Source organism: Drosophila gunungcola (genome assembly GCF_025200985.1).
Source record: "Drosophila gunungcola strain Sukarami chromosome X unlocalized genomic scaffold, Dgunungcola_SK_2 000034F, whole genome shotgun sequence".
Taxonomy (NCBI): domain Eukaryota; kingdom Metazoa; phylum Arthropoda; class Insecta; order Diptera; family Drosophilidae; genus Drosophila; species Drosophila gunungcola.
This window is the reverse complement of record NW_026453187.1, coordinates 206,446-233,931: the sequence shown is the minus strand read 5'-3', so window position 1 is coordinate 233,931 and position 27,486 is coordinate 206,446. Positions and strand designations below refer to the sequence as shown.

General features: G+C 38.7%; 3 protein-coding genes across 5 annotated transcripts; all 3 read left to right on the top strand.

Annotated features, from left to right (window-relative positions):
* The first annotated feature begins 392 nt into the window (after positions 1–392).
* Positions 393–16,119, top strand: LOC128260630 (uncharacterized). The gene is given in 8 exon segments (XM_052993776.1): positions 393–950; positions 1,484–1,881; positions 2,516–3,116; positions 7,473–7,896; positions 8,654–8,790; positions 8,793–8,948; positions 14,796–15,728; positions 15,984–16,119. Coding segments are annotated over 6 exon segments (2,538 nt in total). The 5' UTR covers positions 393–950; positions 1,484–1,533; the 3' UTR covers positions 15,668–15,728; positions 15,984–16,119.
* Positions 16,120–18,189: 2,070 nt separating this feature from the next.
* On the top strand, positions 18,190–20,520 carry LOC128260634 (pH-sensitive chloride channel 2). The gene is made up of 2 exons (XM_052993783.1): positions 18,190–18,688; positions 18,923–20,520. Exons 1-2 carry the CDS (start codon positions 18,268–18,270, stop codon positions 20,113–20,115), a joined length of 1,614 nt encoding a protein of 537 aa, XP_052849743.1. The 5' UTR covers positions 18,190–18,267; the 3' UTR covers positions 20,116–20,520.
* Positions 20,521–21,162: 642 nt separating this feature from the next.
* On the top strand, positions 21,163–27,466 carry LOC128260632 (protein hunchback). Of its 3 annotated transcripts, XM_052993781.1 has the most exons (5): positions 21,169–21,311; positions 22,570–22,723; positions 24,103–24,631; positions 25,045–26,142; positions 26,202–27,466. In XM_052993781.1, exons 3-5 carry the CDS (start codon positions 24,404–24,406, stop codon positions 26,748–26,750), a joined length of 1,875 nt encoding a protein of 624 aa, XP_052849741.1. In that variant the 5' UTR covers positions 21,169–21,311; positions 22,570–22,723; positions 24,103–24,403; the 3' UTR covers positions 26,751–27,466. The 3 variants fall into 3 exon arrangements, with proteins under 3 accessions (XP_052849738.1, XP_052849741.1, XP_052849740.1); XM_052993778.1 differs by lacking the exon at positions 22,570–22,723 and having other exon boundaries at positions 21,163–21,311; XM_052993780.1 differs by lacking the exons at positions 21,169–21,311; positions 22,570–22,723 and adding an exon at positions 23,001–23,147.
* The last annotated feature ends 20 nt before the right edge of the window (positions 27,467–27,486 follow it).

The window sequence follows — 27,486 nt, the reverse complement described above, 5'->3', positions numbered from 1 at the left end:
AACTTAAAAACACAAATCATTTAAACCATTTAAATAAAATTCTTAGCAATTATTAGCAACTATAAAACTATATTACAATTTTTCTATTTCAAACATTGTAAATTCAATTATGGCAGAAATTGGTTTTAAATTGTATTTATTGTATTGTTGTTCAAAATTGGTTACAAAGTTGCAAAAGATAAAAAAAATAAAATATTTCTCAAAAAATGAATGCTTACAAATTGTACATAGATGTTTGAAACATTAATATTATTATTTCCCGTCAATGACAATTACCCTGGCTCGAAAACTTTTCATTTTTTTTCCCCGTCTTTGTCAGACGGCTAATAATGCGCTTCGGTTGTTCACCTTAATTTTTGGGGGCTTCGGCGAATAGAACTGAAAACTAAACAAATGCCTCGCTTCTGTGAATTTCAATCAAAGCGTACTTCAACCGATGATGACAGAGTTTTCGATGATTGGGGCGTAAGCCGCTTAGGCTTTGCACATGGAAAAACCCACAGAACCACATACTTGAACCACCCAATTGAACCACCCAATTGAGCCGCCCACATGAACGAAAACAGACACATCGGCCCACCCGCAATCGCACCATCAGTTTTTGGTATAGTATTTTGGCAAAAGCGATTAATTTCGAGTAATTGCAACTTAATGAAAATCATTGAATTGTACAAATTAATGGGAATGTCTTCAGCATTCTGATTTTCAGACATCCATGTGTGTTTTAGTGCCTGTTAATTAATGCTTTGATGAACCGCACTCAACCACTTGGCCGTTTTCCACCTGCAAAAGGCCCAAAGTCCCGGAGAATTCAGATGCCGAACCGATTTTCATCTGCGGCAATTGCGGATTTTGGCCCGGAATTGTAAGCGTTTGCCATTCGCCATCGGGGCGGAATGCCAATAGGTTTATCGTGTCTATTTGCCTATTTTAGCAGAAAATTATATTAAGTAATTCGAAATGCCAAGCTAAATGGCTTAGGGTTTTGCCATATAGTTGGCTCAAACAAAAATTGCATTAAGCCAATAGAAGGCCAAAAGGTTTAAATTGCATTGACCTAAAGTTGAATAATGTTTATATACGTTCATTTGGGAGCTCAGTTCTGTATATAATGCACGGCTTTTCACAATTTTGCATTGATTCCACATTATTTATGAAATTTAATTTTAACAGATGGCATTAATAATATTAAAAATTAAACTAAGATAGATTTTTTCTATAATTGAAATGGACTTTTCTAACTAATGTCATTTAAACAAATTTTCTAAATTTGTAGTGCCTTGAAATCACACCCAAAATGTGTCTTAAGATATCCATTGAAAAAAAGAACTTCCACAGGATTTCATTTAAAAATCTTTATAAGGGACTGTGAAAAATACTTTAAATACATTTACATTTTGAGAAATATATTCAAATATACCTTTTATAAATTATAATTATTAACATTTTTTAACTTTCGATTTTACTTATTTATAATCCGCAGTTTGATTGATTGATCTGCGGAGCAAGGACAAAACAGCGACCAAATGCAAGATGAATCCGGATCAACCGATGCCAATGCAAACCGGGGCGCCCCCGCCGCCGCCGCCCTCGCAGCTGACCGCTGCCCCGCCCACCGGCTCAATGGCCACAACCACAGCGCCGCCACACTACGGCAGCGGAATGGGGATCCAGATGCCGCCCACCTCGTCCGCCGGCGGAACCGCCGGCAACTACGTGTCAATCGGCATCCTGCCCAGCATGTCGCCCGCCCAGCTGCCCCCGCTCCTCCTGCCCGCCCCGCCCCCCGCGACGACGACCTTCAAGACCACGCCCCTGCTGCCCATGCCCACGCTCGAGGACATTGAGGTGGCCAACCAGACGGGCGGCCAAAGTGGCCAGGTGGGTTGCCCTTGAAACTTGCGTATTTCATCATAAATTCATTGCATTTACCACAGTTTTGGCCAAATAATTGAATTTTCATTGGTTCTGTTAATAATTAATAACAACATTTAATCTATTCAAATTGAAAATGAAAATACCAAAACAGTAAACTAAAATCAGGGCATAATTAAACCTCAATTTTTCTTTCTTCTTAAAATTGCAATTGTTATTTTTATAATTGTTTTCACTTTAATAACCCACTCAATAGGTTTCAAAATTAAACTATTAAGTTCAATTATAATTGGGAATTGCCAAAGTGGACATGTGGGTTGCCCTTGAAACTAACGTATTTCATTATAAATTTATTGCATTTTCCTAATAATTTCATTTTTATTGGTTTTTCTCTATAAATAATATATAAATTAAAACAATGAATCTGTGCATATATAACCGCAGTTTTAATTTCTTCCTAAAATCTAATTTAAATTGTTTTTTTGTATACATTTTTTTTAATTAATTAATTAATTTTCAACTCAATACTTAAAAAATAAACTAACAAAACGATCAACGATAAAATTAAGTTGGCTATCTTTAGGAAAAAAAAATAGTCAAATTTAATAATTTTGCCTTTGAATATTTATATTATTTTTAGGTGATTGTATCCTTGGCGCAAACTTCAATGGCGCCGCCGGGTATATTGAAGTATCCCACGGCGAGTTATGTGAACGATTTGATGGCACCGCCGCCCACCATGTCGCTGCCCCTGCCCCTGCCCATGCCCCTCACCTCGACTGTCAGTACCGCCGGCAGCAACAACATAAGCGCAAGCAACAACAGCAATTGCGGTACGCTTAAAAGCAATGCCAAACTTTTGCCGCTGCAGCTGATGGCCACGCCCCCCAGCCGCAAGGAGGCGCAGGCGGTATCGATTCAGGCCCAAGCGCAGGTGCAACACCAATTGCAGCAGCAACACCAGCAGCAACAGCAGCATCAGCAGCAACAGCAACAGCAACAACAACAGCAGCAACGGCAAAGAAAGCGGCAGGGATTTTGCTCCTGCTTCGGTTCGGGGGGCGGCAGAGGGGGAGGGGCAGGTGGAGAGTGTCCTGGTGAGACCGGAAAGACACCGCCCGGATACGGAAGCAAGGACAACGGCAAGAAGAAGAATCGCAAGGCCACCACGCAAACCGTCTGGTCCGCCCTCCTCACAAATCTCGGCATCTGCATGCTGCTGCTCGCCTACACTTTGCTCGGTAAGTAAATCCAAATTAAGTTTGCCTAATTAATTCAATCAATTAACGAAACGCAACGCAGCGAATTTAATTCAAATGGTTACGCTTTGACGAGAATTTAATTTCATTTATTTTTCAATTTAAAATTGAATGTGGAAAACGAGAGTGAAATAAATATTTTTTAACCATGTCTCCTGAAATCCTGTAGTAATTTTGAAAATAATTTCAATGTAGTAAATACCAAGAGAATATTTATTTAAAAAATAAATAAAAGGTGAATAATAATAAATTTTATATTAAATGTCGAGCTTAAAATTAGCTTAATTCATTTCTGTGTAAAGATGACGAAATAATTTATCTTTAATTATCAGACTTTATCATTTTCATAATGTCTTTACTGTACTTTCAACTTTTATACAGAAATATCTTATATGTCTTAAAAAACATTTTTAAAACATGACAGAAAATTAAGTTTAATACTATAAATGAAATTATATATCGTTTAATAATCAAGGGGTTGGACAGAAAACATATATTCCAAATAAATGCACCTTATATAACTTATATATATATAACAAACATTTCTTCCTGGAATTTCGTTAAAAATTCATGGAAACTACCATTTCTCGATTTAATTTCTATCAGCCAAGAATACTTAACTATTGTTTATTAAACCCAATTTTAAGTTCGTAAAATACCCAAAATTATACAAATCTAGCGACAAACCTAAAAATGTAAGGTAAATTGAAGGAAACATTTGGCTTTAATAGTTATTTTTAATAACTGCCCTTCAATATGTCCTTGTTTGAGTGGCTTTAAAGGACATAAGTGGCCGTGCCTGCAGCTAAATAGCCGAATTGACGGCACTGTGCGTGACAGGCACTCACATATCATTTGTATCCGCTGTCTGTTGTTGCCACTTCATTGTTGCTGCCGTCCTAATTAACGCGGCGTCTTATTTCGACCATGCGTTCATCTCATTTGCTCTTTTTGCCGCGCGTGTTGCAGATACAGATACAGATACAGATACATTTACAAATACAAACACAGATACGTTTGCAGATAACTTAGTACGACACAGAAAAAAAAGCTGATCTATTTCATAATTTTTCCTACAACTTTCGAGCATATTTAATTTTTGTTATAATGTTAAAATACATTATTATAAGATAAATAATCTTCTAAACTTTCAGTAAATCAGGGTGTGGCAATAATATTAAGTAGCAGTAATAGTAAATTTAAAATATTACTTCATACTTTTTTATCGTATTTCGAAATCATACGAACAAAGTAAATACATATTTTATCCGGGAATATAAAATTGAAATCGATTTGAATTTTTGTATCTGTGTAGTGAATTCGGTTACTGTTTTCGGGACATGAAAGAAACAAGGATGCTTAATGTATCTTGTCACAGAGTTCGACGTTTAAATTAACCAACAACAAGAACTGGGTGGAAAGCCGCACAACAACGTGATAAATTTAATTAATCATTCGCCGCCAACATCGCCCCGCCCCCTTTTTCGCCCCCCTTGATGCCAAAAACAAACGTCAAAATGGCGGCCAAAACTTATGTCCTCCATGTTGTATTTTCGGCACACTGATTACGAAGAAACTTTTGATTGTAATTAAAATTATAATTTGTTTTAATTTTTAGGTACATACATTTTTAAAATTAACACATATTATTAATATAGAAGATTTTGTTTAAATTTGTTTTAGAAAAAGAAGAATTTTGTATGTTTTAATAAATTAAAGGTAATTGCCTCAAAAATAAATTAATAGAAATTATACAAATTTATATATTTATTTTTTCTTTTTTGCTGCGATAATTTTGTGTGTTCATATAAATATTTTATTTTATAAAAAAGATTAACTGAACCAACAAGCTAGCCAAAAAATGTTCAAGTAACCACTGTAAGCAGACTGAGTTTTTGATTGTGAAAAGTGTGGCGTTCTTTTTGGGCACTTTTATGTTTATGAGCGGGTATTAGTAAACCAAAAGACGACACTTGACGCGAAATCCGTCACTTTCTCCGCAACCGGAAATCCATCTAAGTCCCTTTCTCGTTTTCGCTGCCTATTTCTCTGGCTTCTTCTCCGAATCTCCCCCTCTTTCTCCAAATCTCTGACGGTGACGGCTGCTTTGACAAGCGATGCTGAGAGGCAGCAACAGCAACATCGCAGCAGCAACATCAGCACGGCAGCAACATCAACACAACAGCAACATGGCAAGGCGCAACACACATGTGTGGAAAATACTTTAAACAAATCGCAAAATTTAGCACTTGTTTGTGTGTGTGAGTGTGTGTGTGAGTGTGTGTGTGCGACAGCTGGGCGAAAAAGTTGTCCCTTGTTAGAAGGAAATCATCAAAATGACACAAACAATTATTTAACTTTCGCTAGGCCGTGCGTGAAACCCGCTGACGTCACACGACACACACACACACACACACACACACACATGACAGATGAATGTTCCCGTTTACAGGGTTTTCATGCTCCAGCAAAAGATACAAGTTGGACAAATAGGTTAACTGAAAGTAAAGGTTTTGCACAGCGAATAAATCTTAGAATACTTTGAAGAACATTTTATAGTTAATGAGTTATTAATTTATAATTATTCTTCAGTAATTACCAACAAAAAATACACTGTACTTAAATGACAATTGAATTTGGCTCAGTCAAAAGTTATTAAGATACAAGCTATTTATAACAACGTTATATTTGACAGTTTATTTTCGAAGCTATTATCCGACATATTTATTTTTAAACATTCGATCTTAGAATCAGCATATTTTAGAGGAACTTAATAATATAAATACCTAAAAAACAAATTAGTAAATAAAATAGCAGAGGATTTGACATGCAAATTTAAATATAATAATAATAGGCAGTCACCTTTACCTGAGCAATGAAGGTTAAATAATAAAAAACCGAACTCTAAATAAAATCTTAAACTTAATAACATAGCAAAGGTAACAACGAAATCAATTACTCATTTAAAACTAAAGTTCTGAATCTTCATGACAGATAGTTAAACGAAGCGATAAAATAACAGTCCGAACTCTACGAATTTCTTTGGCAAGTTCGCACTTACCGATGCATTTCCCGCTCAATAAATCTCGTGTCGGGAAAAAGGAAAAACATATGTCAGGCCTTCAGCTCTGTGTCCAGCCCATCATCTTGATTTTTCTCGATCCGATTTTCCACCATACGAGTATTATTTTTAACTTTGACATGTGTTGGCTTTTGGCGAGGACATCAACTCATCATCTCACATACATTCAACATCATTCTCAGCCGGCGATAGCCAAAAGTAAATGGGAACTTTGTCGCAGGCAGGCGAAAACTTTTCAAAAACTTGACAAAATGTGTCACATGTGAGCATTAACATTAAATAAGTGACAGGAATCAACACGGATGGCCCCAAAGGAGCAAGAACTCTGGCAATTTTATCGATTGGGGTCGAAAAGTAATGTGAAGGGATGAACTTGAGCAAGGCCGTTGACATTTTATTAAAGTGCTTCAGAAATCCGGCGAGTTGAGCAAAAGAAACTATTTAATTTAAATATAATATTAATAATTTTAGTTTAAGACAAAATGTTTTACTTTGATTTAATCAGTTTTTTTTTTTTTAAGACATTTTGTCTGAATTTTTAAATAAATAAATTTTAAAATATTTAATATGTAAGTGTACCACCCAAATCACTTTAAATGGTTGCTTAAGGAATGCTGCGATATATTTTTAACCTGAAGTCTTTTGCATAATTACAAAGCATACTTTGAGTTTTTTTAGCACCTTCTAATTGGAATTCAAACCTCTAGAAATTTCTATAGCACTTCTGTTTTCCTTTGGCATTCTCATAATTTAGCATGAACATGCAAGAGATTTCTGCCCTTCAACAGTGTGCTAGAAACAGGAAGCCCTTAAGCTGGCTCAGACCGATTGCAACGCCTTCAAGATGCTTTATGACCTGAGTCCAATCTCTTTCCTCCAACAGCATCCTTTATGCCATATAGGAAACAAATGAGTTACCGCTGAGTTCATGTTTTTGCCAGAGATTTAAGATGCGGTGGCATAGATATTTTGCCACATGATGCACATAGAATATATATATATATACTATGTTTTATAAGGTCTTTACAGTAAATTTAAATACAGCCATTTTTTATATAGGTTTTTTATCATTCATTCGATATTGTTTTTTTAATTGTAAAGTTTTTATTCAGCTCAAATACCTTTAAAACATCTCTGATCTCATTTTGTAAAAACGATTTCAAATAGCAAAATATATTTTTGTACCAACAAATATGGCAATTTCTCCAAGTGTTACATTGCTGATGTTTGGCTTTTGTTCGCACAACTCCTTGCAGGCTCCTTCATCTTCCTGACCATCGAGAACGAGGACTCGGCCCTGCTGCATCAGCAGCACACTTTGGCCAGCACCAAGCGCAATATGGCTGGCCTTGGTATCGGAATCGGGATCGGGAACAGTGTCTACCAGCAGAGGACATCGCAGCAGCAGCAGCAGCAGCAGCAGCAGCAAGGACATCAAGCGGTACAGGGTCGTCCGGCGGACAATGACACGGTCGCCGCCGCCGTCGCCGCCCAAGGAATGCCGTCCGGAAATGCCAACGACTTCGTCTACGGCGTGGACGATGCGGCAGACTTGGAGGCCGGCGGCATGCCTCAATTCGCCCTCTCGCCGGACACCTACGATGTACGGCAGCGGACCATCGAGAATATCTGGGACATCACCGTCTCGCTCAACATTCTCTACAAGGAGAACTGGACAAAGTGAGTGCGACGTCATAGACGTTCTAAAAACACAATTTCAAAAAATTACTCACAAAAATAAATATTTTCGAGTTCATGTCATGTTCAAAAAGTCGTCTAAAAGGGAAATTATCATTAAAAATTTTAAAAATTTAAATACAACATTATTTTTCATCTCATTTTTGTTTGATAACAATGTTACTGTTATTAACAATAATAAGAATTAATTATTTACAAAATGAGTCTGTAGAAGAAATTGTTTAGCTATCTTACATAATTGGAAAACAAAAATAAGTTTTAACGAAATATAATTAATATTTATCATGGTTTTAAGTTTAAACAAAAATATAGCTATCATTTTAAAAAGTAGTTAAATAATATATTTTTCATGACATTTTCATTCAGCAAAAATGTAAATAAACATTTATTAATGAGTAGGTTTAAAGAAAGTAAATAATTTATGTTTTTCATATCAAATTAATTAAATAATAAATTAACTACATAATATTACACTACAATTTAATAGACTGTGCTTGTTTAACCGTTCGAATACTTAATGTATGTAACCTGGACGTATTCATAATTAAATATTGATTTCCTTAAGTCGTAGTTTAATGATTTAAGATAAATGAATATAAAACAGGCAAATCAATATCTTAGAGGAGAACTTAATGCTAGTAACCTTGGCGTATACTTGATTTTCTATTGATTTGATATTGATTTATTCCTCTCTCCCTCTCTCTTTCATCGTTTTTCTCTGTCTCCGTCTCGCTTACAGATTAGCCGCACTTGAAATAGCCAAGTTTCAAGACCAATTAATCAAGAGACTGAACGAGGATGTTATGCTGCAATTATCGCACGACGATGTGGCCAACGCCCCCTCCTCATCCTCCTCGGGCGCCTCTGGTGTGCCGGGGGCAACAATCCGGCCACGGAAGCCGTGCTCCTTCACACACACTATCACCATCACCGCGCCGGAGGCGTCGGGGGCGTGGCAGTGGGCGGGGGACCGCCGCATGAGTGGAATTTTGCCAAAGCGTTTTTGTACTCGCTGACCGTTTTGACCACAATTGGTAAGTGCCAGTGGCCTTCTGCCTTTACAGACACAGTAACCCCCACTCCCCCCGCTAAAAAAAAGGGTGATAGAAACAATGACCCCCCCATATTCCGGTTCCCTTTTTTCCTCAAACTGCCTGTGGGCCATAAATTTGATGTTCCAGCAACGGAAATTTGTTTTACTTGAATGGCGAGTGCGCTCTTGTTTGCAGGATACCAAAGGCAATAGCAACTGAAAGGACGCGAATACACCATGAAAAAAATATTCCAATTTTAAAATCTATAATAATTTTTTTATCCAGTTCAAGATGGACTTACAGTGCAAATGCCTAATTAAGGGAATTTTATAATATTATTTTATAGATATGCAGTTCCTTTATCGATACCATTTATCGATATTTATCTTTTTATTCCCCCAGGCATCATGCTGTTTTAAGAATTTGAATATTTATTGCAGTGCATTAAGTCTAGGATAAGCTAATGCTATTTCAAAAAGTAATTTTTGGAATTTTAAGTAATTTAAATTTCACGATTATATCTATCTTTCGAAAGAATTTTACAATATGAATATTAAAACCAAATCATTTGCTAAAATATTTAGCACCTGAACTCAAGTCCCAAATGCTGTTCGTTAACGTTAACGTATTTTTCTCGGTGTATAAAAATGGGAAAAGGGATTGGCGTGGGGTTATGGCTATGGGCATGACCCGTACACCTTTTGACACCATCGCATGAGTGCATTTGGGGCCGAACCAACTGCTGTTGTTGATGGCAACTAAAGAGCGGAGTGGTCAAAAAATGTGGGAGGGGGACGGAAAGGGGGCAAAAACGGTGTGTGCAAGTGGTGGCCGAAAAGGGGGTTCCAGTGGCGAAAAAGAAGGGGCCTTGATGATGATGCGATCCCATGGTCGCATCCATGATGCAGGTTGCATAACGAAGCCAGAGTAATTCGTGCCATAAGAATGTAGTGGTAATTGATTGATGTGCCTACTGGTCGAGGGTTTAAAGTGTTATCGTTTGCAGACGACGATTATTTATCGAAAGGATTACAAGTGCCTATCGAAAAATACACTGATGGCGAATTTAATGAATGCTTACTTTTTGGTAATATTGTCATCTTCAATGTTTAAAGTTCGGGCACTAAATTATCACTACACTATATAATTTCGATAAAAAATTTCAAGTTCCATAAACATACATTACTTTTTATGTATCAAATTGACGTTCAAAGTAATTTTAAATATAAAAATTCTTAATCTTAGTATTCAAGTATATAAAATGGTAAAAATTTAAAATTCTATTTAAAAATGGTACCCTCAACAATGGGGGTAATTTTGATTTGAGTGCAGGGAATATGGGAACTATTCTGATGGGCCTTTTTCTTATGAAAATTTTCCTTCCGTCTTTTTTTTTCTTAAGCTCAAGACCCAACTTTACATCGTTGTGTATTCAATTTCGCCTGTGATACAGATTTTCAGCTCAGTCCTTTCAATTACCGAAACTAGTTTGATAAGACTTCGATTGCTGACTCTGTCGAGGATTTCTCAATTGGCATTTGTCAGCAGCAAAAGGTCCTGGCCAATTTTAAATATTGGTTTGTGGAGGACCCGAAACTTTTAAGCCCTAAACATCCATCTATGTGCATGGAGACTTTTCCGCACCTTTTCTCGGTTTTCCTTGGCTCTGTTGTAGCCAGTTGTCGGCTTTCCCAGCAAAAATGCCGTGTGCGTGCGTAATTTCGTAGGGCAAAAAAAAAAAAAAAAGGAAACAAAAAAACAGACAAAAAAGCAAGCCGAAAGTCAAATATTGATAGAGCAAAACAACAAACGAAGCTATTTGCTTAGCCCGAATGGCCGAGACATCTAGGGGTTTTATAGCACACACACACACACTAACAAATATATATATATATATATATGTACATACAAATGTATATGCAAGGATACATCGACACGACTTTCCACTTGTGAAAATGCTATAAAATAAAATTTGCAAAAATTTTCTGCTGATCTTGGCAGTTTATGCCAATGCCAAAAGGCCAGAAAGCAAATATATAGGACCAGAAAAAGCCCCGCCCATCATTACTACCTCCTGCCACTGCAAATGTGCATAAAAATGGGATGTGGGAAGGGGACTTTGGGCTTGCAATTGCGTTAGTCAGCAGACTGCCGGAACATTTGTATTAACATGACATCCTGGCACCACCCGCAATTCACCCAAAACACCCACACGCCTTGTCCTTGTCCTTGCTTGTTATTATTATTATTATTATTGTTTTTGTGGGTTGTGTGTTTGTTTTTTGGCCCGGGAAAAGAGGGGCAGCAGGTCTTCATTGTTCTTGGTTGGGCAGCCCGAACAATATGATTATGATTATTGGTCCGGAGGACTAAGCCACTCGAGTACTTGCATGCAGTGCCATGGACCATGCCCCGATACCCTCTAATGTACTTGGGTTCTTCAAAAAATGCTCGACTATTCGAGGGGCTTAAAATATAACTAGATTCCAATGTTTTTTATTTATTTTACTTGATAAAATATTTAGTTTTTTCAACACTCAAAAAAAATATAAATTACAATATACTATAGAAGTGGACATTTGCATTAATACCTTTAAGAACGTTTTTTTTCACTGTGTTTTTAAGCTTTTAAAAATAAAAAAGATCTAGTTTTATGCACTTTATTTAATATTTTAAATGCAACACAATTGCATATTTAATTTTAATCGAAGGCCGTAAAGTTAAGTTTCCCAAGGATATTAGAAAAATTAGAGGATTAATATTAAAGAATATCAGAGGATATCAGCTCGACGAGCACTTTAAAGCCGGCGCACTATCCACGTTCTTGGCGTGAGCTCTATGATTGTCTTGGGCATAAATGCGAATTTATGGGCAGGCTGCTCCTTTCGCTCCATCCGCTCCTCCAGATTCCTACTGCTGTCGCTGGCACAATAAATAGGACTCCGGATCGGGATCGGCCAATCCCCTGGACGGCAATAAGACAAGTAATTTAGTTGCAAAATAATTTTAAATTTCATTTTCCATTTTCACACAGCGAGAGAGTGAGACTCGGAGGAAACGGAGTCCCATTTCCACATTCACTATCATCAATTGCGCATCTTTGGGGCCCTGCGATTCCGTTTTATGCTCCGCCATTTTGTGTTATGTGTGGGCATAACCGAAGGACCATCGATATATAAATGGGCCTCAATGAACGTGCGATGGGCTTAGCCGAAGTCCAAGGCAGTTTAGGTCTAGTTGTTTATGGCGAGAGTGTGTGTTTAAGCTGTGACCGGGTAATTGTATTTACTTGCCCACTAGCACGCATATTCGATAAATAATTCACTTGCCTATCGGCTTAGTCGCCCATCCCCAATCACACCCCGTACCGCTTTCAGCGATTTATTTGCATAATCGATAAATACCTATCGGAACGGAATTAAATGGCGAGCATTGAAAGCAAATTGAACTTAGTAAGCGGAGTTGTAATGGAAACAAAATGAACCTTGTGGGCTGAATTGTAATAGTGCTTTCAATATCTTCAAAGATTTTCATTACATACATTCCTCCAAAACATTGTTAGCGATAAATATTTGATCGACTTTTCGATAGGTTTTCAATAGCTAAAATTACACATATATAAATTTAAATAAATATAAAGGTTTTAATTTAAATAATAGATAAATAATTTATTTAAATAATACAGAAATAAATACCAAACGTAGATTTAAATTAATAAATCGATAATTTGGATAAAAACCAATTGCAGTCTGTTAGTATTTGTAGGTTTTATAGATGGTTCAATGTATCTAGCTTTTTATCTCAGTATCCTCATGTGTTTGAGTCTTCGTTTGACTCCTCAATATTGAAATCTTTCAATATCTTTCAATAAAATATGTAGATGCCCTCATCCACACCCTCGGCTCCTCGCCCCTCGCCCCTTTGCTATCCTTGAGTACCCTGATATCCCGGCAAATTGACAGCGCGGCAGCTGAGTTTTACAGCCCCCTCGAGTCGGGTCAATGGCAATATTATTAGCCATAGGTGTGGGGCAGGCGGATTTGCTGGGGGGTTTTCCTAAAGGGGGGTGGCAGTGCACAGTGGTGCAAATAAATCAGCAAAATGCTGCCGAAAATCTTGCCCTAGATTGATTTATGCCCCTCACACACACACACACACACACACACATCGATGGCCCACTGTGCGGGGACGGTGGGACAAAAAGGATATATATGAGTGCGGTGGGGGGTTTGAGGCGGTGAATGTGTTGTATTTTCGAAGGATGCTGAGCTGTCTTCTACTTTGTGACACATTGACATTTTGGCCATGTGCCGAAGGAGGGGGCGATTTCATTTAAATTTGCTGTCAACGCAATTACATGGTTACCAAGGTCTCCGAAATCCGCTTCCTGTTTTAGTCACTGTTGCTGCTTTTAACTGAAGAACACCCCTTACACAAAAACCAAAAATTTGGCATTCACTTATACCGGATTATATTTCAAATATGGGCATTATCCCTTTTAAACAAGGGTGTTGGTTAAAATTATTTGGATATTTTAACCATTATACACCAACAACAGACATAGTCTTTTGCCCTCCCAATAAACCTATAATATATATATATATATTTAACTATAAAATAACAAGAGTATAAGTGAATGAGATTTATCAAAATTATTTAATAGATAAAAAAAATACATTTTAATTTATGGCTATGTAACATTGTAGCGTATTATTTTTCTCTGTGCAACCACCATCAATTGAAGTCTTCCTTTTCAGGATGTCAGGAGCCGGAGGCACTTGAGCCCTGCCACATGTGATACCCCCATATTGATTCGATTCATTTGCTTCCTTCCAATCTCAAATGACTCACTTCCCACTGAGGCAGCATTTGTTCAATAAAAAAAATAGAACCTATATAAGCCACACCCACGAGTAAATAAAAAGTAATATATCCGAAAACCGCCGACAGAGAAATAAGAGAAAAAGAAAACAATAAAATTAAGAAATTTTCAAATTTATGCATGACACACCTGACGAAGATTGCCAATGTCTGTGTATGTTGTGCGTGTGTGTGTGTGTGTGCCACGCCCACCTGCTCAATTGTTTCCCCTCACCCGTGTTATTTTTTTTGCTGTACCTTCTTTAGGGAATTTCCGGCCTTAAGCTTGTTAACCATTTTTATTGCCTCTGCCAGCTTAATTATTTTTGGTGCCCTTTACAACATGGGGAAAAATGGGGGCGAATAAGGGAAAATGTGGAGAAAGAACAAGGGTCGGGGGTATACAGGGCTTATATGTGAAGTTACGGCTCATTTGGGTAATGTCAATAAGTCGGATATCTCGGGGGAGTCGCGCAAATTGACTTCTGGCAAATTAATGTGGGAAAATAAAAAAAAACACAAAAAGGAAATTGTTAATGGACATTTTTTCACAGGAGGAAAATTGTATAATAAGTAGAGAATTTAAAGTAGAAAAAAGCGAGACTAAAACAAATATTTATTAAAAGAAAAAAATTACATTCTGGTCTCATATGTTAACTACTTGTTGCTTCAATTGTCCTCTCCTCTCCTCTTTTTCGAAAGTAACCAGTGAAATAGGCGCATAGCCCAAATTCCACATAGTCCTTCACTCCGGATTTGTTTTTTTACTGAACATGAACTATCGGATTAAGATTTTGTTTAGTCACATGAAACAGAAACATGGCCATATAAATAGAATAAAAACTTCGGATCGAAGGACCATAAATAACTTTTTAACGCTGTACAAGTCTATATTGGGTCTGCATTGTAAGATGTTGATTTTTCTTATATTTTGTATGTGTTAAAGTGACCAACGGATTTAACCTATTATCTTTTCTAACCCATCAGGCTATGGGAACGTTGCACCGCGGACGACGCTCGGAAGGATCGTGACCCTGGCGTACGCCTTCTTTGGCATCCCATTGACCTTGGTCTATCTGAGCAGCACGGGCAGCATTTTGGCCCGGGTGGCCCGCGAGGTCTTCTCGAAGGCCCTGTGCTGCTGTCTTTGCTCGAATTGCGGCTACTGCTGTTACGACGAGAAGCGGATGGCCGAAAAGGAGCGCCGGATGCGACGGAAGAGACAGCAGGAGGAGTTGCGCAAACAGCAGGCCGTGATGCAGGAGCCGTATTACGTGAGGGATGTCTTTCATGCCACACCCGAGAAGGACGCGGTGGGTGGTGGAGCTCCGCCACCGAATGCTGGTGGACCTGGAGGCGGATCTGCTGGTGGTGGAGGTTTGGCCGACATCGACTCGCTTAGTGCCAGCGAATCAAGGGGCTCCATGCATGGCCTCAGTATCCTGGCTCCCATTCTCCTCTGCTTCTCCATGATGATCATCTATATTGTTTTCGGCGCCGCCGTCTTATATCGCTTGGAGAACTGGCCCATCCTGGATGGCATATACTTTTGCTTCATGAGCCTGTCCACGATTGGTTTTGGCGATATGTTGCCGGGCTTGCGTAGGGAATCGAATGCCACCACCTGGTTTTGTTCGGTTTACATAATGTCGGGCATGACCCTAACGGCCATGTGTTTCAATGTCATCCACGAGGAGATCGTCCATCGAATTCGCATAGTGGTGGAGTTCAAGAAGTCGAGTGCTGCGAATTCCGGCGGCAGTGTGTCGGGTGGTCCAGGTGGTGCCGGCAATGCCGGTGGCTCGATGATGGATGTGGCGCACGAGGAGAGTGGTCAGTACTATGTGCCAGCATCTTGACACTACGAGAAGCGAGGGCATCTCTACCAGCGCAACCCCACCGAAGAGACCCTGGTGACAGGTGAGTTCCGTCAAACTTTCAGTCCTCTATACCGGTTATGCTATTTTGATATTGTAAAATTGTATACAAATAATATAGATACAATATCAATTCCATTATTTATCCTATAAAAGTAACAAGTTCGTCTTGTAAGGCCAAAACTCAAAGTATTTGACTATTAATCATGGTCCTTCGAGCCGGATTTGTTACTTGAACGAACAAAGAATTATTTGTAAAATATGAATAGCTATTAATAGTGAGCTCTCCCCATGGCAGACACACCCACATCGCTGGTACTGAAGGACTATGTAAACCACGAGCTGGTGCCCATCCTCACAATGGATCCGAATGGCGCCCGCCTGGCCCCCGCCCCCGCCTACACGCCCGCCCCCACTTCGGCGGTAATTCCCGGTTCGGGGGAGGTGACCACGCCCGGAAATAGCTGCATCGCCCATGGCAGCGATCCGGGATTGGGCTACTCCTCGCTGAGCAGTCCGCTCCTCGACGTCCTGACCACGCCCACTGGAGCCAACGCCTCCGGGGTCTATACACTCGCCGAGGAAACGGAACTCGAACTCCAGGAGACACAGGTGGACAGGGAGCGCATCTGAAATAAAGAAAAGGCCAACGACGACAAGTATTCACTCGACGGATCAGTATTAGTTAGCGATTAGCCTTAGACATAGTCATAAAACTCTAGATCGAATCGGTATAGTGTGTAAAGTGTAATGAGTACATTTTTTTTTTTGTTTTTTTTTCCTGCCCCTCCAAGAATAATGTGTGGGTGTATATGACCTAAGAATATTAAGTGTGTATGTGAATGTATAGGAGAGAGACTTTTCACCTCCAAAAAGAAAACAAAAACCAAACCGCGTCCCGTTGGACCAGCAAAAAGATCGTAGTCTAAGTCAAACTATCACTGTACATACTATATATTGCAGCCGCGGCGAAGATACATTTCCATAGCTCCTAAGCAGATCAACCGATTGTAAACAGTGGTCCCCAAAGAAAGATAACTAGTCAATGTAGTGAAATACACAAGCCCATGAACCCATAATGAATCCAAAATAAGAATAGCTGTCATACTTAAAGTGAGCAGAGCAGCAAAAAGGAAGAAAAATAACCGATTTGGGAAGATGAGATGGTAATAGATGTTGAATTTAAGTCATTGGGGTTTTTAAACCTTTCGGCTGATTTCCTAGTTGTAATAAATTTTAACATAATTTTAGTGATTTTGAATTCATCGAAATACTTTTTACCACAATAACTTAACCTTAAAAGTCTTTTTTTCAAAGTGTCAATAATTTTGTAACAGTTTTTGTATATATTTTTGAATTTGAATTAAATTTGAATATGCGTCCAAAACTTAACACAAGTTTACAAAATAGATTTTTTTGGAGTTCCATTCCCTGATTTAGAAAATACAACCTAATATTTTGTTTGTGTAAATTGTAATGTAAATTACACTTTAAGCAAAACGTTATCATTATAAATGTAAGGTTATATATTCTTAGTCGGGGAATATTTATTTTGAATTGTCCTATTGCATTAATTCTGATCATCTCAACTCGAAATTGCACCTTCTTAATGTTCCAATAAATAGAAAAATTTGCCCCTTTTTTATGTGTGTAAGCAGGAAGATCGAGAACGCAACTACATAATCCGCAATACCCATACCTAATTACGACACATTTTATACGTAAACCAAGCTTAGTAATATTACAAAATATGTACTTAATACGACATAAAATATGCTACACTTAATATATACATATATATTAATTTAGGTAATTGTTTTTTTTTTTTTGTATTTGTAATAAGCATAAAAGGGATGAGAGGAAAATTAAACTATGCATACATATTATCAATGAATTCGAATTCATAAATTTAAATAAATGTTTGAAACTAAAAGAGGAAACTACGAAACGAAAAGAAAAAACACGAAACTTAAGTAACTTTGTAAATGTTGAGATATACCCGATTGTATATTAATGACAAGTGCAGCGGTGAAATAAAATCAATAAAATCATAAATGAGTAAAGACGTTAAGGGCCATCGTTTTTAACTTGGGCATTGTTTGAATTTTGGCGCCACCCTTAGCATCAACTGTTAAGCACAACAGCGTGCTGTAAGGCGCAAAATTGGTTTTACATGAGCGTTTCTGCTGTTACACTGAGCGTAAAGCGCAAAGATTACAGTAATGATTTATTAAATAATTGTAATTTGATCGTTATTTAGTTATTTTACTTTGTATCTGACTTTTTGTTTAGTTAGCCTACTTTTTTTTGCAGTATTATTATTAGTTGATTTTCTAATATATGCATATTAAAAATTGTAATGGCTTTTTTTCATGAAAACAAATAAAAACATATATATTTAAAGGTGACATTTATTTACTTGTACTCTGTACTATTTTAACACCTAACTTTTATGTGTAATAACATTAACATTTTCTGCTCGTAACAGTATGTAAAGCTTTCCGCCATTTTGCATTAACCGTTAGGATTTTTTAAGCGTGGTTTTATTTTGTTTTAGTTAAGTGTCATATTGTTTTAAAATAATGGATTGGTCGCTCATCATATTGATCCTGATAAACACTCTTTATGTTACTGCGCTCGACGACGACTGTCCAACGTTGGCAGACGGCGACAGTTTGTCGCAAACCCAATTACTGGATAGATTGACCCACGGATGTCGATATGATAGACTGGAACGACCCATAACCTATTCGGAAACTGGACAAAGATTGCCCGTGGACGTCTATATGCGTGCATATATATATTTTATGCAGAATCTGGAGGCCCACGATCTGCAGTTCAAGATATACGCCCTGCTCCAAATGCGTTATCTTGATCCGCGTCTAAATTTCCGGAACGTAAGTCCCAAAAGGAGACAGCCGATTCTGGGTGAGCAGCACATGAGGGACTCCCTATGGATGCCCCACATTTTTCTGGCCAACGAGCGGGATTCCAGTATATTGGGTTAGTAAATCATTGCAATATATGTATGTTTATACAGTGGGCAAAAAAAGCTTACGAACATTTTGTATGAAATATATTTATATATATGTACATATATTAGATTATAGACTATCTACCAAACATAACTTAAATGTATACATAGTATACCTTAATACCTGGACTTTCTCCCCATTTAACCAAAATTTCAACCTTAAGTATCGAAATAAAACTGATTAGTGCCCCATTACTTTGCAGGTCTCACGGAAAAGGATATCCTTACCTCGATTTCCCCCGATGGCACAGTGATCGTCTCGAACAGGATAAAGGCAACGCTTTATTGCTGGCTCAATCTGAAGAAATTCCCCTTCGACGAACAGCACTGCTCGACGATCCTCGAGAGTTGGATGTACAATACCTCGGAGCTGGTGCTGCACTGGGAACAGAAGCGTCCGATAACGTACGACGGTGCACTGCATCTCACCGAGTTTGTGCTGCAGCGATCCTGGTCCAACGAGACGGTCATCAATGCCGACTTGAGTGACTTGCGCCATGGCGCCTTTGCTGGGAACTACAGCTCCCTCAGCTTCACCGTGCATTTGACACGCGTGGTGGGCTTTTATCTGATGGACTACTTTTTGCCCTCCATGTTGATAGTGGCCATATCGTGGGTATCATTTTGGCTGCAGGCGGACCAGGCACCGCCAAGGATTACTTTGGGCACCAGTACCCTGCTGACCTTCATAACCCTCGCCTCGGCACAGGGCAAAACCCTGCCGAAGGTGAGCTACATTAAGGTATCGGAGGTTTGGTTCCTCGGCTGCACCATCTTCATTTTCGGCAGCATGGTGGAGTTTGCCTTCGTCAATACCATTTGGCGTCGCAAGAACAGTGTGCCCGTCAAGAAACTGAATAGCAAACACATCCTTAAGTCCACCTTATCCCCCAATCTGCTGAGGCGACGTAGTCATGCCAGATCGCGATCGTTTTCAGGAACTGCTTTGCAAAAATCCATAGATACCAGCTCGCTATCTGGTGCTGGATTCAATAACTACCTCACTGTCAATCTGCCCATCACAACGATTAAGGAGGGTCAAGTTCTGGACCAGCGATCTAGAGGACCTAGGGGCATCCAGAAACTGGATGTCAACTTTGTGGAGAGTGCCTTTGGAGACGGAGTGCGCGTATCCGGATCGGGATCGGGATTGGGATCGGGATCCATGGGAGCAGCACAGTCCAGTGGAGCCATCAATTCGGCAGGCAGTTCGCAGACCTTGAACAACAATAAAGCGGATGGCGTTACTCACCAGGAGGAGATCGACCTGAGTGGCTGGACCACGCTGACGCCCCAGGAAATCGCCATGTGGATCGACAGCCGAGCCAGATTCGTTTTCCCACTCGCCTTTCTCGTCTTCAACTTGTTCTTCTGGACTTTTGTCTACTGTATTTAAACATAAAAGGTCCATATTTGTACTTCCAAAATGAAGGAAATGAATCGCCCTATTTTGGAATGCTATAAATGTAATTACTTTCTTAACAGAATAGGTTTTCATTTTTATTTCATTTTAAATTGCTCTATTCTAAATCGAAAATTGAATTATTTTGTTTGAGATTTAATTTATGTATTTGTTAATCCAAAATTTTCAAATTTATCAATTTAAAAGGGGCAAAGAATAATTGTAGCCACGCATTACCTTAGAAAGGTTATTAAATGTCAACGTTATGTATTTATGTTTCTAAATGATTTTTCTACTTTGTTTTAAATTAAAGAAATGTTCTGTAAAAGAAGGTTTTTCTTTTTTATTGTGTAAATTGGAGATAAGATAAATAAGAAAATATAAAGGCTATTTAATGTCAACGAAGTTGAAATAAAAATCATTGTGAAAAAAAATTGTATTCCTCAGATATGACAATTCAAAATGAATGCTTATATCGCTTAGAAGCATTCGGAATAAATAATTTAACTTCTTTTTAAAACCCACTTTAGACAATTGCACTTTTTTAAATTCGAAAACAGTGCTAACGATGAATGAAAAAAACGTATTAAAAAAAAAAATTAGCAAGGTAAATAACATAAAAAACAATATTTTGCTCTACATTATTATTTTTGTTTATATGTATGTTTGTTTTAAGATTATTATTAAGACTTTAAGATTAGGTTTACGATAGCTTGCAAAAAGGGACCTGTATTTAATTTCCCAAAAAAATGTATAGAATTTAATGATTTTAACGTTGTTAATTTTTTTGCCCATTTTAATGTTAAATATTATAAGAATATGAGCTTCAGTGCACATCATTTCGCAAGCCCAGTCGGCATTTCTCACAGTGTAATGATTAAAGATCGTTTTGATTAGAAATTCTATCGTTAGTGGAGATATTAACCATGATTGTAATCATGTAGCGGATACTTTTTCCGCTGTTAGCGTCGACACAATTATCGATATGTGGTGGATACAAAATTAGAGGTGGAAAAACATCGATGCATTCCTACTAACCACCCATATTACCAATGTTAAAAAAAATCGATGCTATCATTAATATTTCCCACCTTTAGAAAAGAGCGCAAAAGAAAAATTTAACGTGATAAAAGTGATAAATTAAAAGAGTGTTAAGTGAGTGATAAAAAGGCGATAAAAGGGCGATAAAGGTAAACCTTAAAAGTGTTTATTTCATAATTTAAGAAAACATTAAACAGATGACAACAACAAGTTGTTGCGCGTACCTGTGTGTGTGTGTTTGTGTGTGTGTGGACAAATGTACTTGTGTATGTGGCTGTTTTTTTCGTTTTGTTTTTCGTTGCTGACCTTCATTAGAGATAACTGAAATGTTGAACCTTGCCAATGTCAGAAACTCCAAGAAAAAACTCAAACAATTGTGCGGAAATGCTTCAAAAAGATGTACAATACATATGTACATTGTTCTGTTTTCTTGCATTTATTGCGCGCGCTTTCTCTGCAAAATCTATTACTTAACTGCCGCTCTTCTCTCTTTTTCTTTCTCTCTCTTCAAAAAAAAATCCATATATTTTACTTTCTTTTTTCCCGGCTTTTTGTTGTTTTTGCCTTTGCTATTACGCTTTGTGAATGTGTGTTTTTGTACCGTTATATGTTCGCACCTGTTTTGCACATTCTTATAAGAATTCCAATCAGAGTCTTTCACTTTCCGTGAAAAAAAAAAACAAAAACAAGGCCAGCTGCTATTTAAATGCTATATTTATTGTTCCTATCTCCGATAGGTTCTCTATCTAATTTGTTCTGTTTTCATGCTCAATTTCGCACAAGTACAGTTTGTTATTTTCGCAAGAAGAAGAGTCAAGCGTCGCTTACACACAAGCGCAATTACAATTTACATATACATACATTCACACATATATAAGGATTGCAATTTGTTTTGATTACAAAAACAACAGCAACAAGCGACCTAGTTTATTTTTGGGCTTTTTTATATTACTTTATTGCGGCACGTAGACCGCTTAACGCACACACTCGAGCGTAAGTATGTATATTGACATGTAAAACATGTTGTTTTTGCCCCTTGTTCGGCTTTTTTCTTGGCCACTTTCGCCGCTTGAAGAAGAGGAAGAGAATGCAAACCAAAACAACAACAACAATAAAAACACTGAATATTTGCAGTGTTGTAAAGCAGATGGTTGTAAGACAGGGCTGCCACCTCGCCTCCGTGTGTGTGTTTGGTCACGTATTACAAAAAATAAAAAAGATGGGGAGGAAATGTGGTTGCTGCAATAAAAACGCTATAAATAGCGCATAAAAAGGCCACAACAGCTGCATTGCACGTTTTCAGCTTTATCTTTATCAGTCTCGCTGCGTTGCAAACAAAGAATATCAACAAAAGACGTTGAATATTAGCATATTTCTTAATTTGCATTCTTTTGTTGTTTTTGTCAGGTGGCAACCCTGCTGTAACCAGTGGCGGATGTGATGAACATTTACGGGCGCTGTAATATTACATATGTATATGTCTTCAGCTGTTAAAATGAAATTAAAATAATGAATTGGAATTTGTACAATTGCCTTACATTTGCAAGGTTAAAGAAATTAGGTAACTAGTTGACCATTTTTCCTTAAAATAGTAAATTAGGCATTTAAATTGACTTAAGCCCTTTTTCCGTCCCCCTTTTAGATCCGTCTCTGTGTGTAACGTCCTATTTTTTGTTTTTTTTTTTTTCACAACAACCGGAATTTTTCGCTGTTGCTTTTGCTGCGCGCATTCTCACGTACACACACATGTACGCACCGTGCGTGCGAGCGAGATGGCAAGCTCAGCTGCTCGCGTTATCGCTGCATTCGCTTTGTTCACCGTTTTCGTACATGCGTCGATTTTCGTCAGTTTTTTTTTTTCGATTCAATTCGCCTTTGTGTTTCTCGCGTGCAGACGCGATTCGTCTTTCTCCCCCGCTTTTTCTAAAATTTAAACAAAATAAAGTGCTTAAATAAGTCTAAACAACAGTGTGTGTGTTTAAAAGGTAAATGCTAATGACTTCGTGGCAAAAACATGCTAATAATAGAAGGAGCGACTAAATTAGCCGCATTTTCACTTTATCCCAAAAAAATTGAGTGAATTTCGAGACAACTAATACATACGCAAAATACAGCCGGTGCATAAAATACACATATATGTATGTATGTATGTGTAAAAAAACTGGAAAAATCAGTGTCCCCAAAAAAAACAACAAATTAAATAAAGAAACGACAACACCAACGCACCTGGAAGAAGAAGAAGAAGTGGTTGAAATAGCCGCTCTCATTTTCTCCTTGTTGCGAATGAGAAAGGGAGAGAGGCATTAACACAAGTACAAATACAAATGTAGCAAAAAAAACGCGTTTTAATGTATTTGTTTCTTTTTGCGCTTTGTTTATAAAATTCCCCTCCAAAAAGAACAACAAAATGTTGCACTTATCCACACACAGGCAACAGAAATAAAATTGTGCATATATATTTGTGAGGCACGCGCGTGGCCTAACTATCTATCTCGCTCGCACACACCCCATTGATCCCCCGTTTATATTGTTGTTGGTTTTTTTTTTTTTTGGAACTGTCTTTAAAACATGTTTGCTAAATTGAATTACACCACTTGCTATTGATAAGATATTTTATGTGGTTGATGCCAAGAATTTAAAATGGTTTTTTGTTTTGCGGTTTTTCGATAGCATTATTATTTTAAATTATCAGCTGTCAGTAAAACGTAATCGCTAATCAACACTTCTTACCAAACAGCTGTTTAAACTATACCTATTTTTTTTTTTTTAAATTTTAAGATTTGGTTGTAGTTATCATGTAATTACGTATGTATCTCACAATTATGATTTTAAAATATGGTAATATGGTTTTAATGTTTTCGAATGTATCAGCAATATCATAAAATACTCTTCAAATTTTATTAAGATAACTAATTTGTTCTTATTTTTATTTGTTTTTAGCACAAATGCAGTTAACTACAGTGAAGCCCGGGCAATGGATGTTGGCAATGTACGCGCTCAAAACAACGAAAACGAACAGAATGTCCGCGCACAAATAACACTAACACAACTACAGTAGACACTGCCGCAGCACACACCAAACACAAACACTAAAAATAAAACAAAAAGCAAATCTCTTCACTCGAAACAATTAAAAATCCTTTTAAAAATCAAGCAAACAGAGCACAAAACATCGAAAAGTCTCCGTAAAACTTGTGCAGTATCCACTAGAAATCCAATAACCCGAATAAAATAAACCATCATGTTCAATTTTCATAAACCGCGCGTTTATCGGTCCGCCGATGGATGCTGTATTTGCCGGGCCAAATCGAGCAGTTCTCGATTCACGGCCTCCCGTAAATACGAAAAGGAGTCGATGCAGTGCTTCAATCTCCACGAGCCGCGAAACGGCGAGATCTGCAACGCCTGCGTCCTTTTGGTCAAGCGGTACAAGCGACTTCCCGTCGGGAGCAAGCGCCACTGGGGTCATGTGAGTATTGTTCCGGGAATCATTGGATAATCATTACTTTAGTTTATTCCAATTGATCAGCAATAGTTTTTTTGATATTCTTGATCTATGATTAAATTTAAAAACTGTAAATAATAATTGATATTGTATGAGGAATCATTTCATCATAAAAAATAAAATAATTTCGGTTTCTTTTGAAATACTATTTAAAAGAGAAAGTTTAATAAAAATGCATTTATATTACAATATCAAGTTATAAATGAAATCAGTTATTCTTTTAGTCAAAAATATATCATACATTATTTATGTTAAAGAAATCGGTGGATTTAGTTTTGTTATGAAATAAAAAGTAGCATGTTAGGACCACAACAGACCTTCTTCCCTCGAAACAAAGTCTTTGCACAACTAATCCTCCTACTCTACGCATTTTACAGGTGGTGGATGCCCGTGCTGGACCCGGAACCAAATCCCTGGCCAAACAGAAAAAGCGCGACAACGCAGAGGCGGAGGCCAAGGCCAATGGCAACTCATCATTCCTGCCCGAGAAGTTTGCCAAGATCTTTAAGAAGAATCGCAAGGGCAAGATAACAGCAGCGACGGCGGCGGCGGCTTCTCAAACTGGAGCATCTCCATTAGTTTCCAGTGCTATCAATCGTCCCAGCAGCACTTCACCTACCTCCGAGCATCAACCCAGCGATTCCAACGAGAGCTTTGACGACGAACATCAGATGCCAGGATCAGGATCGTTTGGAGCAACTGGGGCTCCGTATCAAACCCGCAAGCGGACTGCGGCCGCTGCTCTGGCAATTTCCGGCACCTTGGCGGAGGTCAGCAAAAGACCCAAGCTGACCGGAAGTAAGCGACGCCGCCAATTGCCACCGCAAAAGCATCGACGGGCCGTCGACAATGTGCCCTTTTTCGAGGATAGCGATCTCGTACGCCTGGAGGTCTGTTGCGGCGTGGTCTTCCAGAGTTTATCCCTCGGCAGTTGTTGCTACATCATAGATCCGGAGTTGTACAAACCCTGCGAGAAGCACCAACGTCTGCGGCACCAGCAGCTTCAGCTCCAGCAGCAGCAGCAGCAGAATCTTCATCAGGATCAGCAAATGGAGGCCATCACCAGACCCAATTCCATATCAATGCCAGCGACACAAGTTCAAGGCCAGGGACCAAAGATTGGCCCACTCAAGAAGCACCATTTGTTCTTCAAACGACAATCGGAGTCATTTCCGCAGGGCGATATCCATAGAATAAGTCCAATTCCATTGAGCAAGACTGAAACGAATAGCCAGCAGCAGCAGCAGCAGCAGCAACAGCAGCCACATTCCAATCTGTCGCTGATCCTCAAGTCAAATCCGACTGTACAATCGCAGTCCCAAGTGGTATCCGTTGGCGCCGCATCGCCATCGTCGCTGTCCTCCTCCTCCAACTGCTCCACCTCCTCCTCGGTGGCCACCAAGTTCAACGACAACTCATCCGATTCGGGATTCGATGAGCATGTGCTGGAGCGCAAGTCTGTTAGTCCACCAACGGTAGGTTTTCGCTTGGAATCTAAAAGGCATTTAAAACAATTGTGATTTCGTTTATTCAGCAAGATGAGTGGAAACTGCGTGGAGCAACGGGTGGCATGCAGTTGATCCTGGCCAGCGGTCTGCCACTGGCTGGTCAGCCCCAAAATCTGATGCTGGCGGGGAACGAGTTTACGGCACGGATTGTGCAGCAGCGAGAATCTGCTGCTGGTAGTGGTGCTAGTGGTGGCGGTGGCGGTGGTGGTGGAGCTCCTCTCAAAATCAACGTGCTAGGTGGATCTCAGGGAAATAGCAGTAAATTGCGTGCAATATTCAATAGCGCCAGTAGCATTCAGCATGAGAACGGAGTGACCACCATTTTGCCAGCATCCTCGCTGGCGGCGAGCAATCAAACGGCTGCCATGAATGCAATTGCTCCCAGCACGGTGACCATAACGCCAGCAACAACCGTGGTGGGCAAAAAGGTGACGGCGGTGCCAAATCCCAAATTTATACTAATAAAGCCCGCCAAATTTGTGGGCCAAACAGCAACGACGATGACGACGATGACGACGACGACGACGGAGCCACCTGCTCCACCTCCTCCTCCTCCAGAAGCCAAAATCGTATAAGCGAAACGAAAACGAAAGAGAGAGAGAGAGAGAGAGTAAGATAGATAGGAGATGCCAAGCGTCTGGCAGGGATTCCCCCGACCCTGTTACAATTGTTATAGATCCAAGCTCCCTTTTACATTTTTTTTGTATACATCATTTTTTTATCTCAACGTTTATATTTAATCTAAGATGTGCCCCAAAGCAGTGCATAATGTACATATATACAACGCAATTTATTTGTATCCATCTACAAACCCCACCCCCCACCCTCTACAAGCATTGTTTTGTAGAATACTCAGCCGAAGCAGCAGCTCCCCATATCATTTTAAGCATAGTATTTAAAATTTCGCGAAAAGCACCTTATATCCTAGACGTTAGTTTATGTACATACGATTTAAGCCAGCCTAATGACTTGTTTTTGTCTAGTTGCCCAACTTAGTCATCGTCTGCAATCCTTACGTTACCATGTTGAGCGGAATTAAACGGATTGAACACGAAACAGAGAGCATTTTTAAAAGCGATTTATCGCATTAGTTGGACGTGTAGTAGTTCAGTGCCCTAGTAGTCTGTAGTTGAACACAAAGTTCGCCCCCCTTTTTTTCCCCCCCACCAAGGTTTCAAGATCATGGTCGGGGAAAAGAGCGAATAAAACCACTCAAACACACAGAAACATACAAATTGTAGCCTTAGGAATGCCTAAACAAACAAAGTAAAAAAAAAAAAACAAAAAACAACCATTGTGTGTTACAAGATA

Bases quoted from the DNA above. Each gene is read 5' to 3' on its own strand.
- LOC128260634 (XM_052993783.1), top strand. From the start codon at position 18,268: ATGGATTGGTCGCTCATCATATTGATCCTGATAAACACTCTTTATGTT. The intron at 18,689-18,922 runs GTTAGTAAATCA...ATTACTTTGCAG, and splicing joins GCGGGATTCCAGTATATTGG to GTCTCACGGAAAAGGATATC.
- LOC128260632 (XM_052993778.1), top strand. From the start codon at position 24,404: ATGTTCAATTTTCATAAACCGCGCGTTTATCGGTCCGCCGATGGATGC. The intron at 24,632-25,044 runs GTGAGTATTGTT...CGCATTTTACAG, and splicing joins GCAAGCGCCACTGGGGTCAT to GTGGTGGATGCCCGTGCTGG. The intron at 26,143-26,201 runs GTAGGTTTTCGC...TCGTTTATTCAG, and splicing joins AGTCTGTTAGTCCACCAACG to CAAGATGAGTGGAAACTGCG.